At 42.8% G+C, this 15,530-nt stretch overlaps 1 protein-coding gene across 1 annotated transcript in view; it reads left to right on the top strand.

Moving 5' to 3' along the window:
- The window catches only part of LOC126252544 (ATP-dependent translocase ABCB1-like), an 88,943-nt gene that overhangs the window by 14,349 nt on the left and 59,064 nt on the right, over positions 1–15,530 (top strand). The window contains exons 4-6 of the mRNA XM_049953442.1: positions 3,573–3,762; positions 5,540–5,764; positions 13,121–13,246. Coding sequence (XP_049809399.1) covers positions 3,573–3,762; positions 5,540–5,764; positions 13,121–13,246 — 541 coding nt within the window. The remainder of the gene's footprint in view (positions 1–3,572; positions 3,763–5,539; positions 5,765–13,120; positions 13,247–15,530) is intronic.

The following is a 15,530-nucleotide window of genomic DNA, read 5'->3' as shown; positions in this document are numbered from 1 at the left end:
GCTGCTCCGTAATCTTTCTCAAACGATTTTAAACAAACTATTCGGCAAAAAATTAGATACACGCGCAACTCTTATCCTACTTCGTCAGCTTCTCGATGAACGGTCTACACCTCGTTAATGCACATAGTTATTGTGATATTTCAACATTAAATAAGCTATGCACAAAATTCGAATACTTTGCAATGAAAATAGAGCTTCCTAAGACACTGTGACAGTGCATTTAGTGCATGCTAGGTGGTAGATATCTGTGTATGATAGGTTCCTATGATACTGAATTTTTATTTAAACATGAGATGAGATCTATATCACCAATCTCGAAAAAATGGATTGTATGTGGTGCGCTCACTGTCACTTGTGCATAGAAATGATATAGTGAAAGTAAAATATTTATAACATCCCTCACGTCTTCTAACTGGTCCGAGGTTTTGAAACGAGTTTTTGGCAAATGATGGGGAGTATTTTGCTATATAGTTAACATGCAAAACTTGCATCTCTACTGCGCTACTTACTTCCACAGAGTAACATGTATTTGAGGTACATTAAACGAAACATTTTTCAACGAAAAATACGTAATAATTTGTCTGATACTTGATGTCTCTCACGAGTAAGTTTGTCCGAATTTGTGAAGTTCTGTAACCTGATTTTCTTACTGACTGGACGTGCGACTTTTCTTTTTGTCTTACAACATGTTCGGGGATATTGAAGTTCTTATTTAGGTAAATAACAGACAGAAGAAAGTGAACAGCATATGGACAAGGGAGGAAGTGTGAGTTTTAGTAAAGCTAATCTAGGAATTTAACGCGCGTCTATTTTCGTAAAAAAACTGTGTGGTTTGCGAGCCAAATAAAACCGACAACTGCTGCTGGAGATCGCTAAGAGATCTAATCATGTTAACCATCTCGTCCTGTGTGCCAATGGCGTTGTTTTGTGTTGTTGGATGTCGCGTCCACGTCAACGTTGGCCCTCGTCCCGTGTTGAGGACGCTTTAGCGATCTTGAGAATAACTTAAGAGAGAGATTAAGTTGTCTGCAGAATTGTAGAGATGACCATTTCCCACCCCTCCACAATTTCCACACTGACTTAGACAAATAAAATAAAAGGGCCCCATAATGCGATCGACCACCGTGTCATCCTCATCAACATAGTGTTAATCGGATGCGTTAAGGAGAGGCGGACGTTCGGCACACCGATCTCCCGGCCGTTTTCGGTTTTCCAATCCTTGGAGCCGCTACTTTTTATTCGAGTGACTCCTCAAGTGGCCTCACGAAGCTGACTGGAATTTCACCCGTGGCCTCTGCATTGCAGTCAGACGCGTTGACTATTCAGCTACTGAGGCAGACTGCGCAGTTGCTTCGACTGATATTTTGAAACTGTAGAAACACGTACAATTAAATCAAAATTTAACCGAATAGATATTTGGAGTGTTGCCTTTGACCAGACGGAACAAATGTTTGCCACCCAAGTCATATGCAAGAAATCATGCAGCTAACGATAACCCACTTGATTCGTTAGGCTGTTATATACAGGGAGGTCCATTGATAGTGACCGGGCCAAATATCTCACGAAATAAGCATCAAACGAAAAAACTACAAAGCCCGAAACTCGTCTAGCTTGAAGGGGGAAACCAGATGGCACTATGGTTGGCCCGCTAGATGGCGCTGCCATAGGTCAACCGGATATCAACTGCGGTTTTTAAAATAGGAACCTCTATCTTTTTTACATATTCGTGTTGTACGTAAAGAAATATGAATGTTTTAGTTGGACAACTTTTTTCGCTTTGTGATGGATGGCGCTGTAATAGTCACAAACGTATAAGTACGTGGTATTACGTAACATTCCGCCAGTGCAGACGGTATTTGCTTCGTGATACATTACCCGTGTTAAAAGTACCGTATACCAATTGCGGAAAAGGTCGATATCGTGTTGATGTATGACTATTGTGATCAAAATGCCCAACGGGCGTGTGCTACGTATGCTTCTCACTATTCTGGACGACATCATCCAAGTGTCCGGACCAATCGCCGAATGGTTACGTTATTAAAGGAAACAGGAAGTGTTGAGTCACACGTGAAACGTCAACCACGACCTGCAACAAATGATGATGCCCAAGCAGGTGTTTTAGCTGCTGTCGCGGCTAATCCGCACATCAGCAGCAGACAAACTGCGCGAGAATCGGGAATCTGAAAAACGTCGTGTTGAGAATGCTATATCAACATCGATTGCACCCGTACCATATTTCTGTGCACCAGGAATTGCATGGCGACGACTTTGAATATCGTGTACAGTTCTGCCACTGGGCACAAGAGAAATTACGGGACGATGACAGATTTTTTGCACGCGTTCTATTTAGCGACGAAGCGTCATTCACCAACAGCGGTAACGTAAACCGGCATAATATGCACTATTGGGCAACGGAAAATCCACGATGGCTGCGACAAGTGGAACATCAGCGACCTTGGCGGGTTAATGTATGGTAGGGCAGTATGGGAGGAAGGATAATTGACCCCCATTTTATCGATGGCAGTCTAAATGATGCAATGTATGCTGATTTTCTACGTAACGTTCTACCGATGTTACTACAAGATGTTTCACTGCATGACAGAATGGCGATGTACTTCCAACATGATGGATGTCCGGCACATACCTCGCGTGCGGTTGAAGCGGTATTGAATAGCATATTTCATGACAGGTGGATTCGTCGTCGAAGCACCATACCATGGCCCGCACGTTCACTGGATCTGACGTTCCCGATTTCTTTCTGTGGGGAAAATTGAAGGATATTTGCTATCGTGATCCACCGACAACGCCTGATAACCTTCGTCATTGCATTGTCAATGCATGTGCGAACATTACGGAAGGCGAGCTACTCGCTGTTGGCAGGAATGTCGTTACACGTTTCGCCAAATGCATTGAGGTTGACGGACATCATTTTGAGCATTTATTGCATTAATGTGGTATTTACAGGTAATCACGCTGTAACAGCATGCGTTCTCAGAAATGATAAGTTCACAAAAGGTACATGTATCACATTAGAACAACCGAAATAAAATGTTCAAACGTACCTACGTTCTGTATTTTAATTTAAAAAACCTACCTGTTACCAACGGTTCGTCTAAAATTGTGAGCCATGTGTTTGCGACTATTACAGCGCCATCTGTCACAAAGCGAAAAAAGTGGTCCAACTAAAACATTCATATTTTTTTACATACTACACGAATATGTAATAAAAATGGGGTTTCCTATTTTAAAAAAACCGCAGTTGATATCCGTTTGACCTGGCAGCGCTATCTACCGGGCCAACCATAGCGCCATCTGGTTTCCCCCTTCAAGCTAGACAAGTTTCGTTCTTTGTAGTTTTTTCGGTTGACACTTATTTCGTGAGATATTTGGCCCGGTCACGATCAATGGACCACCCTGTATATATGGCACCCGTCGATATTCTGTGTGCAGCTAGTAAAGTACATTTTACTTAAATCATCAGGATACCTCGACTTTTCATGTACAAAACCTACCAGCTTTGAAACTGTTGAAAAAAGGACGTCATATAAGAGCTTTTTAAATTCTTACAACAGGTACAAGAAGAACTTGGGTACTGCGAAAGACCTCAACGTCAAGCGAAGCTTCTTCAGTTCCATGATCTTCGCCTTCCTGTGGCTGTTCATATACTCCGGTTACGCCCTCGCTTTCTATTACGGTGTGGGTCTTATCATCAGAGACATGGATAAGGTGGACAAAGTGTACGACGCCTCGACTATGGTCACTGTGAGTATCCAGTTCTGCGTAGACATCTAGTACACTGTCGAGTCTCCATCTAACAAAATGAAATTATTCAACTGTGACAATGCTGTATAAATACGAGTGAGAGCTAAAAAGTTTTTATGTGAAAACTCTTACAAGCTTTTAAAATAAAATGAACGTTATTGTTATTCTACATCTTTATTCACTATGTGTACATATTTATTTCTCAACATAGTCTCCCTGGCGACGAACGCTTGACCTGTTGGATTGTACCATCACTGTAGAATGTCTGACTTTGTCGACGGAGCCATCTCACCTCTGCTTGCACCGCTTCCTCACTATCGAAGTGAAGTTATCCTAGGCGTTCTTTAACTTTTGGAAACATATGTAAATTGGATGGGGCCAAGCCGGGACTGGCTGTATGGTGAAAGATCGATGACAGTGAATCCAACGAGTCGGATAGTTGCAGAGGTCGTGATACGGTGCCCTATGTGTGGACGAACTCTAAGAATTCGAAACTCAATTACAATATACTACTTCTCACGCACCGACATAGCTATTTTACACATCGCCGTGTTACACGCTACAATTCGGAGCCCCCTAGCGGCAGAGGGCTGCAAATATGTACACGTGAAGAACGAAGATGTAGAATGTTAATGCGTTTGTTTTATTTGAAAAGCCCTAGTGTTACTCAGATATGACGAAGACACTAATGATAGACGATAAGATGATGCATAAAATACAATCTTACTTTAAAACGTGCTCACGCTGTTAAATGCTAACACAACTGTTACCATTTAGTACCCCCTTGGAAGACATACTCGTATTCTTGATAAGCGATAGACATAGTTACTAATAAGTATACAACCGGGAATGCTCCTAAAGAAAAGGTGGACTAAATCTCTCAAGACGTTACGAGAAATATCAGAGATATAGCGTCGGAGACATAAGAGAGCGTTCAGAGAAGTCTCAGTTAGTTCGCGAAACTTACACAAAATAATTTCTTTTTACATGATTCAAACCGATGAATCTGACTGAACAGCATGGTCCTCTGGTAGGAATTTGCGATGAATATGTTTCTTTTTATGAATGGTGATATTACTTTTCGTACAAGCATTTCGTTTGTATACTGTATAAGGCCTTCTTGAATCATCATTCCTGGACAGTCAATGAAAACAATGATTAAATTTGCGATCCATACTATTCAGAACTGGGCACAGGCAGAGTTGGGTCGATCCTAAATTGAATGACGTGTGAAGATAGGCTCCTCTGTCCGTTTCTCTTTCTTCTTTTTCTTTTCTTTTTTTGTCGAAAATGTAAGTATAACTTTCATTTGTCTAGATCGTAAGTTTATAAATTATTACCGGTTTATAATGTGCTAGCATTCATCTGCTGATTATAAAATGTCATTACAGAATGTAACACGTCACATATTGTACTTTCAACCACGGTTTTTGGACAATAACGTACTTGAAACGGACTGGCCTGCGCAGAGTCCCGACCTCAAACCTTTGGGATAAGTTAGAACATCGTCTTTTCTCCAGACCTTGGCGTTCAACAACACTACCTTGTCTGGTTTCTGCTCTAGAAAATGAATCGGCTGCCATTCCTCTAAAGACATTCAGCTACCTCATTAAAAGTCTTCCAGCAGAGTTAAAGCCGACATAAAAGCGAAAGGTGGACGCACCTCACGTTAATGTTCGCTAATAGGAGTCCGGATACTTTTGATCAGATACTGTATAAGTAAGAAAAGTCTGCTAAGCGCCAAAGTCATTACCTGTTCTTTTGCCTCCTGTTGCAGGTTTTCATGGGTATCATGTCAGCGTCCATGATGTTCGGACTGGCGTCGCCGTATATCGAAGTGTTCTCGATATCCAGAGGAGCCGCAGCCAAGGTGTACGCTGTCATCAGCCGCGAATCTCAGATCGACAGCATGTCCGAGGAAGGCGACCGGATGGACCAGGTGGTCGGCTCCATCACCTTCAAGGACGTGAAGTTCGAGTATCCTAGCCGCAAAGGAGTAAAGGTCAGTCTAGCCGTTGGATAAGCAGCTGCAGCAGCAAGTCGTATACTCCTAGCTCACTCATTTATTACATAGTTTAATTCTTAATTTCTTTGCGTGTTTTTGGTACTTGCATTGTTTAATTCATAAATTTCGGGCGTATTATAGTATTTGAGAGTTGTAGCATCCCGTTTTAGTACCTGAATAGTGTAAAATCGCGTAGTCTCCTTCCGCCGCCGAGCAGTGTGTTAGCAGTGCGCTAGTAGCAGCATTACTGCATTTACTAGGCAATCTTGTATTTTAATAACCGTTTAAATTTTGTCGATTTGTTTGCGCTCTCTGTAGATTAGTTCAGACGTTCTTTGCACAACAGTTTTTAGCATTGATAGGGACTGCAACTGCTGTGTTCGGATGCAGGCTGAGTTGGCATCCCTTCGCTCCCAGCTTCAGGCAGTGTTGGCTTCGGTCACACAGCTTGAGGCTGTTGCCAATGGGCATCACTGTGGGGGTCCGGATGGGGGTTTGTCGGGGACGGCCAGCTCGTCCCACGCATCCCCCGATCGGACTACGACTATGGTTGCCCGGGATACTGCCCGCATTGAGGCTGATCCCTCACCTGTGGTAGAGTGGGAGGTAGTCTCAAGGTGTGGCAGGGGGCAAAAGACATTCCGGAGGGCTGAACGGAAGGCCTCTCCAGTTTGTCTGACGAACCGGTTTCAGGCTCTGTCTCAGGCTGATACTGATCTTCGGCCTGACATGGCTGCTTGTCCTGTTCCAGAGGTTGCCCCTCAGTCTGCAAGATCCGGGCGGTCGCAGAGGGTGGGCTTACTGGTAGTTGGGAGCTCCAACGTCAGGCGCGTAATGGGGCCCCTTAGGGAAATGGCAGCAAGAGAGGGGAAGAAAACCAATGTGCACTTCGTGTACATACCGGGGGGGTCACTCCAGATCTGGAAAGGGTCATTCCGGATGCAATGAAGGGTACAGGGTGCACCCATCTGCAGGTGGTCGCTCGTGTCGGCACCAATGATGTGTGTCGCTATTAATCGGAGGTAATCCTCTCTGGCTTCCGGCGGCTATCTGATTTGGTGAAGACTGCCAGTCTCGCTAGCGGGATGAAAGCAGAGCTCACCATCTGCAGCATCGTCGACAGGACTGACTGCGGACCTTTGGTACAGAGCCGAGTGAAGGGTCTGAATCAGAGGCTGAGACGGTTCTGCGACCATGTGGGCTGCAGATTCCTCGACTTGCGCCATAGGGTGGTGGGGTTTCGGGTTCCGCTGGATAGGTCAGGAGTCCACTACACGCAACAAGCGGCTACACGGGTAGCAGGGGTTGTGTGGCGTGGGCTGGGCGGTTTTTTAGGTTAGATGGCCTTGGGCAAGTACAGAAAGGGCAACAGCATCAACGGGTGCGGGGCAAAGTCAGGACATGCGGGGACCAAGCAGCAATCGGTATTGTAATTGTCAACTGTCGAAGCTGCGTTGGTAAAGTACCGGAACTTCAAGCGCTGATAGAAAGCACCGAAGCTGAAATCGTTATAGGTACAGAAAGCTGGCTGAAGCCAGAGATAAATTTTGCCGAAATTTTTACAAAGGTACAGACGGTGTTTAGAAAGGATAGATTGCATGCAACCGGTGGTGGAGTGTTCGTCGCTGTTAGTAGTAGTTTATCCTGTAGTGAAGTAGAAGTGGATAGTTCCTGTGAATTATTATGGGTGGAGGCTACACTCAACAACCGAGCTAGGTTAATAATTGGCTCCTTTTACCGACCTCCCGATTCAGCAGCATTAGTGGCAGAACAACTGAGAGAAAATTTGGAATACATTTCACATAAATTTTCTCAGCATGTTATAGTCTTAGGTGGAGATTTCAATTTACCAGATATAGACTGGGACACTCAGATGTTTAGGACGGGTGGTAGGGACAGAGCATCGAGTGACATTATACTGAGTGCACTATCCAAAAATTACCTCGAGCAATTAAACAGAGAACTGACTCGTGGAGATAACATCTTGGACCTACTGATAACAAACAGACCCGAAATTCTCGACTCTGTATGTGCAGAACAGGGAATCAGTGATCGTAAGGCCGTTGCAGCATCCCTGAATATGGAAGTTAATAGGAAAATAAAAAAAGGGAGAAAGGTTTATCTGTTTAACAAGAGTAATAGAAGGCAGATTTCAGACTACCTAACAGATCAAAACGAAAATTTCTGTTCCGACACTGACAATGTTGAGTGTTTATGGAAAAAGTTCAAAGCAATCGTAAAATGCGTTTTAGACAGGTACGTGCCGAGTAAAACTGTGAGGGACGGGAAAAACCCACCGTGGTACAACAACAAAGTTAGGAAACTACTGCGGAAGCAAAGAGAGCTTCACTCCAAGTTTAAACGCAGCCAAAACCTCTCAGACAAACAGAAGCTAAACGATGTCAAAGTTAGCGTAAGGAGGGCTATGCGTGAAGCGTTCAGTGAATTAGAAAGTAAAATTCTATGTACCGACTTGACAGAAAATCCTAGGAAGTTCTGGTCTTACGTTAAATCAGTAAGTGGCTCGAAACAGCATATCCAGACACTCCGGGATGATGATGGCATTGAAACAGAGGATGACACGCGTAAAGCTGAAATACTAAACACCTTTTTCCAAAGCTGTTTCACAGAGGAAGACCGCACTGCAGTTCCTTCTCTAAATCCTCGCACAAACGAAAAAATGGCTGACATCGAAATAAGTGTCCAAGGAATAGGAAAGCAACTGGAATCACTCAACAGAGGAAAGTCCACTGGACCTGACGGGATACCAATTCGATTCTACACAGAGTACGCGAAAGAACTTGCCCCCCTTCAAACAGCCATGTACCGCAAGTCTCGAAGAGGAACGGAGGGTTCCAAATGATTGGAAAAGAGCACAGGTAGTCCCAGTCTTCAAGAAGGGTCGTCGAGCAGATGCGCAAAACTATAGACCTATATCTCTGACGTCGATCTGTTGTAGAATTTTAGAACATGTATTTTGCTCGAGTATCATGTCGTTTTTGGAAACCCAGTATCTACTATGTAGGAATCAACATGGATTCCGGAAACAGCGATCGTGTGAGACCCAACTCGCTTTATTTGTTCATGAGACCCAGAAAATATTAGATACAGGCTCCCAGCTAGATGCTATTTTTCTTGACTTCCGGAAGGCGTTCGATACAGTTCCGCACTGTCGCCTGATAAACAAAGTAAGAGCCTACGGAATATCAGACCAGCTGTGTGGCTGGATTGAAGAGTTTTTAGCAAACAGAACACAGCATGTTGTTATCAATGGAGAGACGTCTACAGACGTTAAAGTAACCTCTGGCGTGCCACAGGGGAGTGTTATGGGACCATTGCTTTTCACAATACATATAAATGACCTAGTAGATAGTGTAGGAAGTTCCATGCGGCTTTTCGCGGATGATGCTGTAGTATACAGAGAAGATGCAGCATTAGAAAATTGTAGCGAAATGCAGGAAGATCTGCAGCGGATAGGCACTTGGTCCAGGGAGTGGCAACTGTCCCTTAACATAGACAAATGTAATGTATTGCGTATACATAAAAAGAAGGATCCTTTATTGTATGATTATATGATAGCGGAACAAACACTGGTAGCAGTTACTTCTGTAAAATATCTGGGAGTATGCTTGCGGAACGATTTGAAGTGGAATGATCATATAAAATTAATTGTTGGTAAGGCGGGTACCAGGTTGAGATTCATTGGGAGAGTGCTTAGAAAATGTAGTCCATCAACAAAGGAGGTGGCTTACAAAACACTCGTTCGACCTGTACTTGAGTATTGCTCATCAGTGTGGGATCCGTACCAGATCGGGTTGACGGAGGAGATAGAGAAGATCCAAAGAAGAGCGGCGCGTTTCGTCACAGGGTTATTTGGTAACCGTGATAGCGTTACGGAGATGTTTAATAAACTCAAGTGGCAGACTCTCTAAGAGAGGCGCTCTGCATCGCGGTGTAGCTTGCTCGCCAGGTTTCGAGAGGGTGCGTTTCTGGATGAGGTATCGAATATATTGCTTCCCCCTACTTATACCTCCCGAGGAGATCACGAATGTAAAATTAGAGAGATTAGAGCGTGCACGGAGGCTTTCAGACAGTCGTTCTTTCCGCGAACCATACGCGACTGGAACAGGAAAGGGAGGTAAAGACAGTGGCACTTGAAGTGCCCTCCGCCACACACCGTTGGGTGGCTTGCAGAGTATAAATGTAGATGTAGATGTAGAATTATGCAACTGGTTCAGCTCTGTGGCTTCTATCGTTACAAACCGCATTCTTTTGTGACATGAGTGGAATCAGAATGACTGATAATTACTCTCTGCCAACTTCGAACTCTCCCTGTCCGCTTTCGTTCATGGTTTACAGCGTTTACTTCCAGCATCATAAATAGAATCCTAGGTGCAACGTTTCTGAACTCCTCCTGTAGGATGACTTTCAGTTTATTCTAGATGCAACGGCGTCCACAGAGGAGAGAGATTTTTTTGAAGGACAATGATCTGTCACAGTGATTGTCGTAACTGACATTTAAAGCCATTATTGCCTGAAATATGTACCAGATGTAACATAGTTAAGACGCAAATATAAAACAACCGTTAGTTGTTTTTGTCGACAGTATAAAGGATAAAATAAATCAAAACAAAACAAAAGAGAACTTACTTGGTATGACCCATCAAATGGGCATATTTGAGTTACCGTCAAAACTTATTTTGGTCATACATCATACACTGTTAAAATGCAGTTGGGTGGGCTGTTGTGCAATAAAATAAAAGCAGAATTAAAAACGTTCTATATATAGTACGGGACAAAATCACGTAACGAAATATTTTACTTCTATAGGGGGATACAAAATAAACAACATGCACCAAGCGTTTCATGGAAAGCTGTGACATAAGGTATCACTTGGAAATACTGGACATTTACAACGACACCTCCAGGGCAGCTGAGCAGAGATAAGGCTGAGCGACCAAATATGTTGTATGTACTATACAAACTTAAGTAATCATCGTTCATCTATAAAAGTAGCATAGTGCATGAATAGGTGGCACTGGGGGAAAGGATTCCTGTTTCATATTTTCGTTCTAACAGTGCTGTATCTGGTATGTTTGGTTGAGAAAGGAGGGGTTTGAAAGGGAGATAGACAGGGCTGTAGCCTTTCCCCAGTGTTATTAAATCTCTAGAGTGAACAAGCAGCAAAAGAAGTCAAACAAAAATTTGAAGCAGGAATTTAAGTTCACAGAGAAGAAATAAAAACTTTGAGGTTTGCCGATGATATAATTCTGAGAGAGGTAACAAAGGGCTTGGAAATGCTGATAAACACAATGGATAGTGTTTTGAAAGAAGGCTATAAGATAATCATTAACAAAAGCAAAACAATAGTAATGGAATGTTATCGAATTAAATCAGGCGAGGCTGAGGGAGTGTAATTTAGGAAATGAGACACTACAAGTAATAGGTGAGTTCTGCAGTTTCGGGAATTAAAACGAGCAATGGTAATAAAAGAAGAGAAATTTATTGATATGGAATATAAATTAAGTGTATCTGGAATGTAGTCTTGTACGGAAGTGTAATGGGAACGATAAGCAGTTCAGAAAACAAGAATAGAAACTTTGGAAACGTGGCGCTACAAAGAAGCTGAAGATTAGGTGAGTAAATCGCATAACTAATGAGGTACTGCACGGAATTGCAGAGAGAAGAAATAACTTGACTCAAAATAGGGATCGGTTGAAAGGGTGTGTGTGTTGGAGGGGGGAGGGGTAAAAACAACAGAGGGGGATCAAGAGACGGGTAGAACTAGCAGGTTCAGATACATAAGGGTTGCAGTAATGAGTAATTATTCATCTCCTCATTCGGAGATGAGGAGGCTTGCACAAGATAGAGCAGCATGGAGAGCTGCGACCAAAGCAATCTTCCGACTGAAGACCACAACAACAATAGATATCAGGTATGGATCTCAGACACTTGTAAACAGTTACACAGCTGAAAGTGTGCAAAATTGAAAAAGTCAAAAGGCTATTCTAATCTAGTTTACAACAGGCATTGCAGCAGAGTACTGTCATTCTGTTTAATTTTCAGCGATGAGTCTAACCTATAATTCTTCCTCTCTCTCAGGTATTTTACACACATGAGTGGACGTAGTACCAAAGCATGCGCGAAAAACACACATGACTGAATAAATTACAAGCGTAGACTCAGAAAAAGTTTTTGACAGTATTAACTAGAAGACAGTCTGAATGTAGCAAACATAATATACAGACAGCAAGAAGTTATCTACAAATCGTGCTTATACCAAAAACAGGCTGCATTTGTAACAGTTGAAAGACATGTTGCGGAGACAGTAATTAAGGAGTGAGTGAGCTAAGATTATAGCCTATATTCAAGTTGTACATTCAGCAGTCAGTAAAGATAATTGAGGAAGTATTTGATAAGGAAATTGTAGTTCAGGAAGAAGAATTTACATTCTAATGCTGTTGGAAACGACAAAATTGGGTTTGAGATAAGAAAGCGACAGAAGAGATTTGCTATTTGAGATGCATAATAACTTACGACAGCGGAACTAAAGAAGGTACAAATGGGGACTGACAATGGCAAGAAAATGTTTTATGAAAAAAATTAATATCAAATCAAAAAAAATTAAAGCAATCTTGTCTTTTCGTAAAATAATTGTTCGGAGTGTAGTTTTATGTAGAAGTGAAACATAAACGATAAACAATACCGGCAAGAAAATAATAGAAACTTTTGAAGAGTGGTGTTATAGAAAACTGTTGAGGTTAGATAGATAGACCGAAGATGTAATCAACGAATTGGAGAGAAAAGAGCTTTATGGCACAATTTGAGGAAAAGTACGGGTAAGTTTATAGGACACATCCAGAGGCATCAACGAATAGTTGATATGGTAATAGAGTGAAGTGTGGGGGTAAAAGCGTTGAGGGATACCAAGACTTGAAAATGGTAAGCAGGTTAAAATAAATTAAGGCTGCAATAGCTGTACACAGATGAAGAGAGTCACAAAATACACCAGCTTGGAGAGCTGCATCCAACCAGACTGCTGATCGATAACACCAACACCACCACCACCACCAACAACAACAGTAACGGCAAGTTCACACTGCATGTGGTGTGTCTGTTGTTTACGCTCCAATATTATTTCCTTGTTTATTCCAATATGACACGTATCATCATGCGTACACGTACACACGAAAGTGTACATCCTAGTAGGTCAGTCTGTATATGCTCTTCTTCCTAAGCTTCAGCACCTGAGTAAAGGACCACTATTTTTTTAAAAACTTAATCGCTACGTAAAATAGTCTGTATTTGTTCTACTGCTGCTTGATACTGACATCATGTTTAACAATGTTTCAGGTGTTGAAAGGTCTGAATTTATCGATCAAAGGTGGTGAAACTGTAGCCATAGTGGGAAGTTCCGGCTGTGGAAAATCGACATGTATCCAGCTCATACAAAGATTTTACGACCCTTTGGAGGGCGAGGTGAGTTACGCGTCTCATGCTTGAAGCCGTCTACACTGAGTGTTAAAAAGTTTCTGATTGGATATTTTCATAGCAAGCGCGGGAGTATGTGATCCATGTTTAATTATTTGGTGCAAGGTAACGTAAACAGATATTCTATCATAATCGATTGCATTCAATTTATCAGATGTCGAATATTACAGTTCTGGTCATTCTGTGGGACAGAAACCACAATGTACCTTATATCAGCAGTAGTTGTATTTTGGACACTATATTGCTTTGTGACGGTTATTCTTAAGAAAACTTACGAATGCGCAAGCAATCCGGAGAGATTGCGTATTGTAGCGGTGTTACAGCGAGGAACTTGATTGTCTCACGTAGTTTATCACATCTGATGCAAGCCAGGTATAGAGCTTAGACTGGTGGATGTGTAACTACACAGTCCGTCCATAAAATTCCAAGACTGATCTTATTCCTGGCGTGTAAGCGTCGTCAGTCCATTATCTATGATGGTGGCTTGAACTAACAGCTGTGAGAAACAGATGTGCAATCGACTCGTCTGTTGTGAGCAACAGGTGTTACGTAGCGGACGTGTGACTGTAGTGTCAGTGTTATTGTGTCACAAATCGCATTGGAACAACATCTCCAAATCAAGTGTTCACGACATTCTGCAGAATGTGCCGAAGAAGTGAAAAGTGTGTGTAATGTTTGCTTTGCACACCTTAACTCCCTAATAAATACAACGATGCGCTGAAGTCTGCCGAGACTTAATTGAAAAAATCGGCGTCGGTAACGAGGCTTGCTGTAATTAATACAAACCTAACACAAAACGACAATGTGCAGAAATTGACAGGGGAGATCAATACTTCTACGACAATGCCGATATTCAAGCCAATATGACGCGAAATTGCAAAACATCCCAAAAAAGGATTTCTCTGACACTTTCACGTCGATATACGAACTTTCTGTGCGTTGTACTGAAGTGGGTACAGAGTACCTGAAGTATTAAAGCTACCATCTCAACGTTTCTCTATTTTATTCTAATCAGTCTCCAAATTTTTTGGACTGGCGGGTATGTTGTCGATTAGAATATTGTTCCCTTATCTTATGTGGACGTACACAGGAATTTGGTCTCCTGTATAAGGTTGGTAGCAGACTAATTGAAGACGATTATTATGCTTATGGGAACTTCGCTGCTTCATAATAACAAGTGTCACCCACAGAATTCTGAAAGCAGTCGAAGCCCTCACATGGAAGTTATTGCATTAAAAACCGAAAAAAGTACGACTCCTTTCCCTCTATGAATTCGCTGTTCTTGCTTACAAGTTGCACACATATTGTCAAAGACTGACCCTGTTAGTTTTATGTCACATACGTAAATGCCCCTTGTAATATAAAATCCTCTGAACTGTCGGTGTGAGTCATTCTTCAAATATCGAAAGCTGGAAATATATACTGCTCTCAAAAACTTAAGGATGAGATAGGTAAACATAACATGTTAACAACTCGGTGGAAATGAATGAAAGTGCGGGAACATGTTGCCAGAGGTCTCCCAGTTTGGCACAGAAAGCTAGCCGTCACAACGCATGAGATCAGCGTTACTATAGCGCCAAATAGAGATGGAAACACTACACGATGCAGCTGAAGGAACGGAAAACTGCACTGTGCCGAACAGCGAGCATTTACGGTGCACGCTCCCCGAAGGAGATGTGATGGTCGACCATGCTCAACTATAGCAGCAGATGACCGCAACGTTTTGCAATAGGCGTGAAGGGACCTACGTCAAACAGCGGATGCTGTTGCAGCTAGACTTGACAGGACTGCAAGGCACTCAGTCTGACGTTCCACAGTGTCACAGCGACTGCGCGGGGTGGTCTTTCTTCCCGACACTCGCTCATTTGCGACGCCGTTTGCGATGGTGCTAAGAGCATCGTGACTGGACCAACGAGAAGTGCGATCATGTGCTCTTCTCGGATGAGAACCGGTTCATTCTGAGTAGTGATTCTGGACGAGGCGCGGGAACACGTAATGTATCCAGGAACGTTGTCGTACGTGCTCTTTCTGATGGTCCAGGCGTCATGATGCAGAAAGGCATAATGTTGCATGGGCCCACTGTCCTCAAAACCTATGATAAGGATTTACTCTCAGGTCAACGTCACTGTGACACTGTACCCTGCCCTACGAGCGTCTTTTCAAGGGTGCATTCGGGACTGAGTTATTTGTTATGGATGACAATGCGCAATCGCATCGAACAGCACAGATGGAGGAGCTCCTCGAACGAGAGGGTCTTCGGCCAGTGAACTAG

The sequence above is a fragment of the Schistocerca nitens genome, chromosome 4 (genome assembly GCF_023898315.1).
Source record: "Schistocerca nitens isolate TAMUIC-IGC-003100 chromosome 4, iqSchNite1.1, whole genome shotgun sequence".
Lineage (NCBI taxonomy): Eukaryota > Metazoa > Arthropoda > Insecta > Orthoptera > Acrididae > Schistocerca > Schistocerca nitens.
Note: the sequence above shows the minus strand (reverse complement) of the source record. Positions and strands in the feature narration are given on the sequence as shown.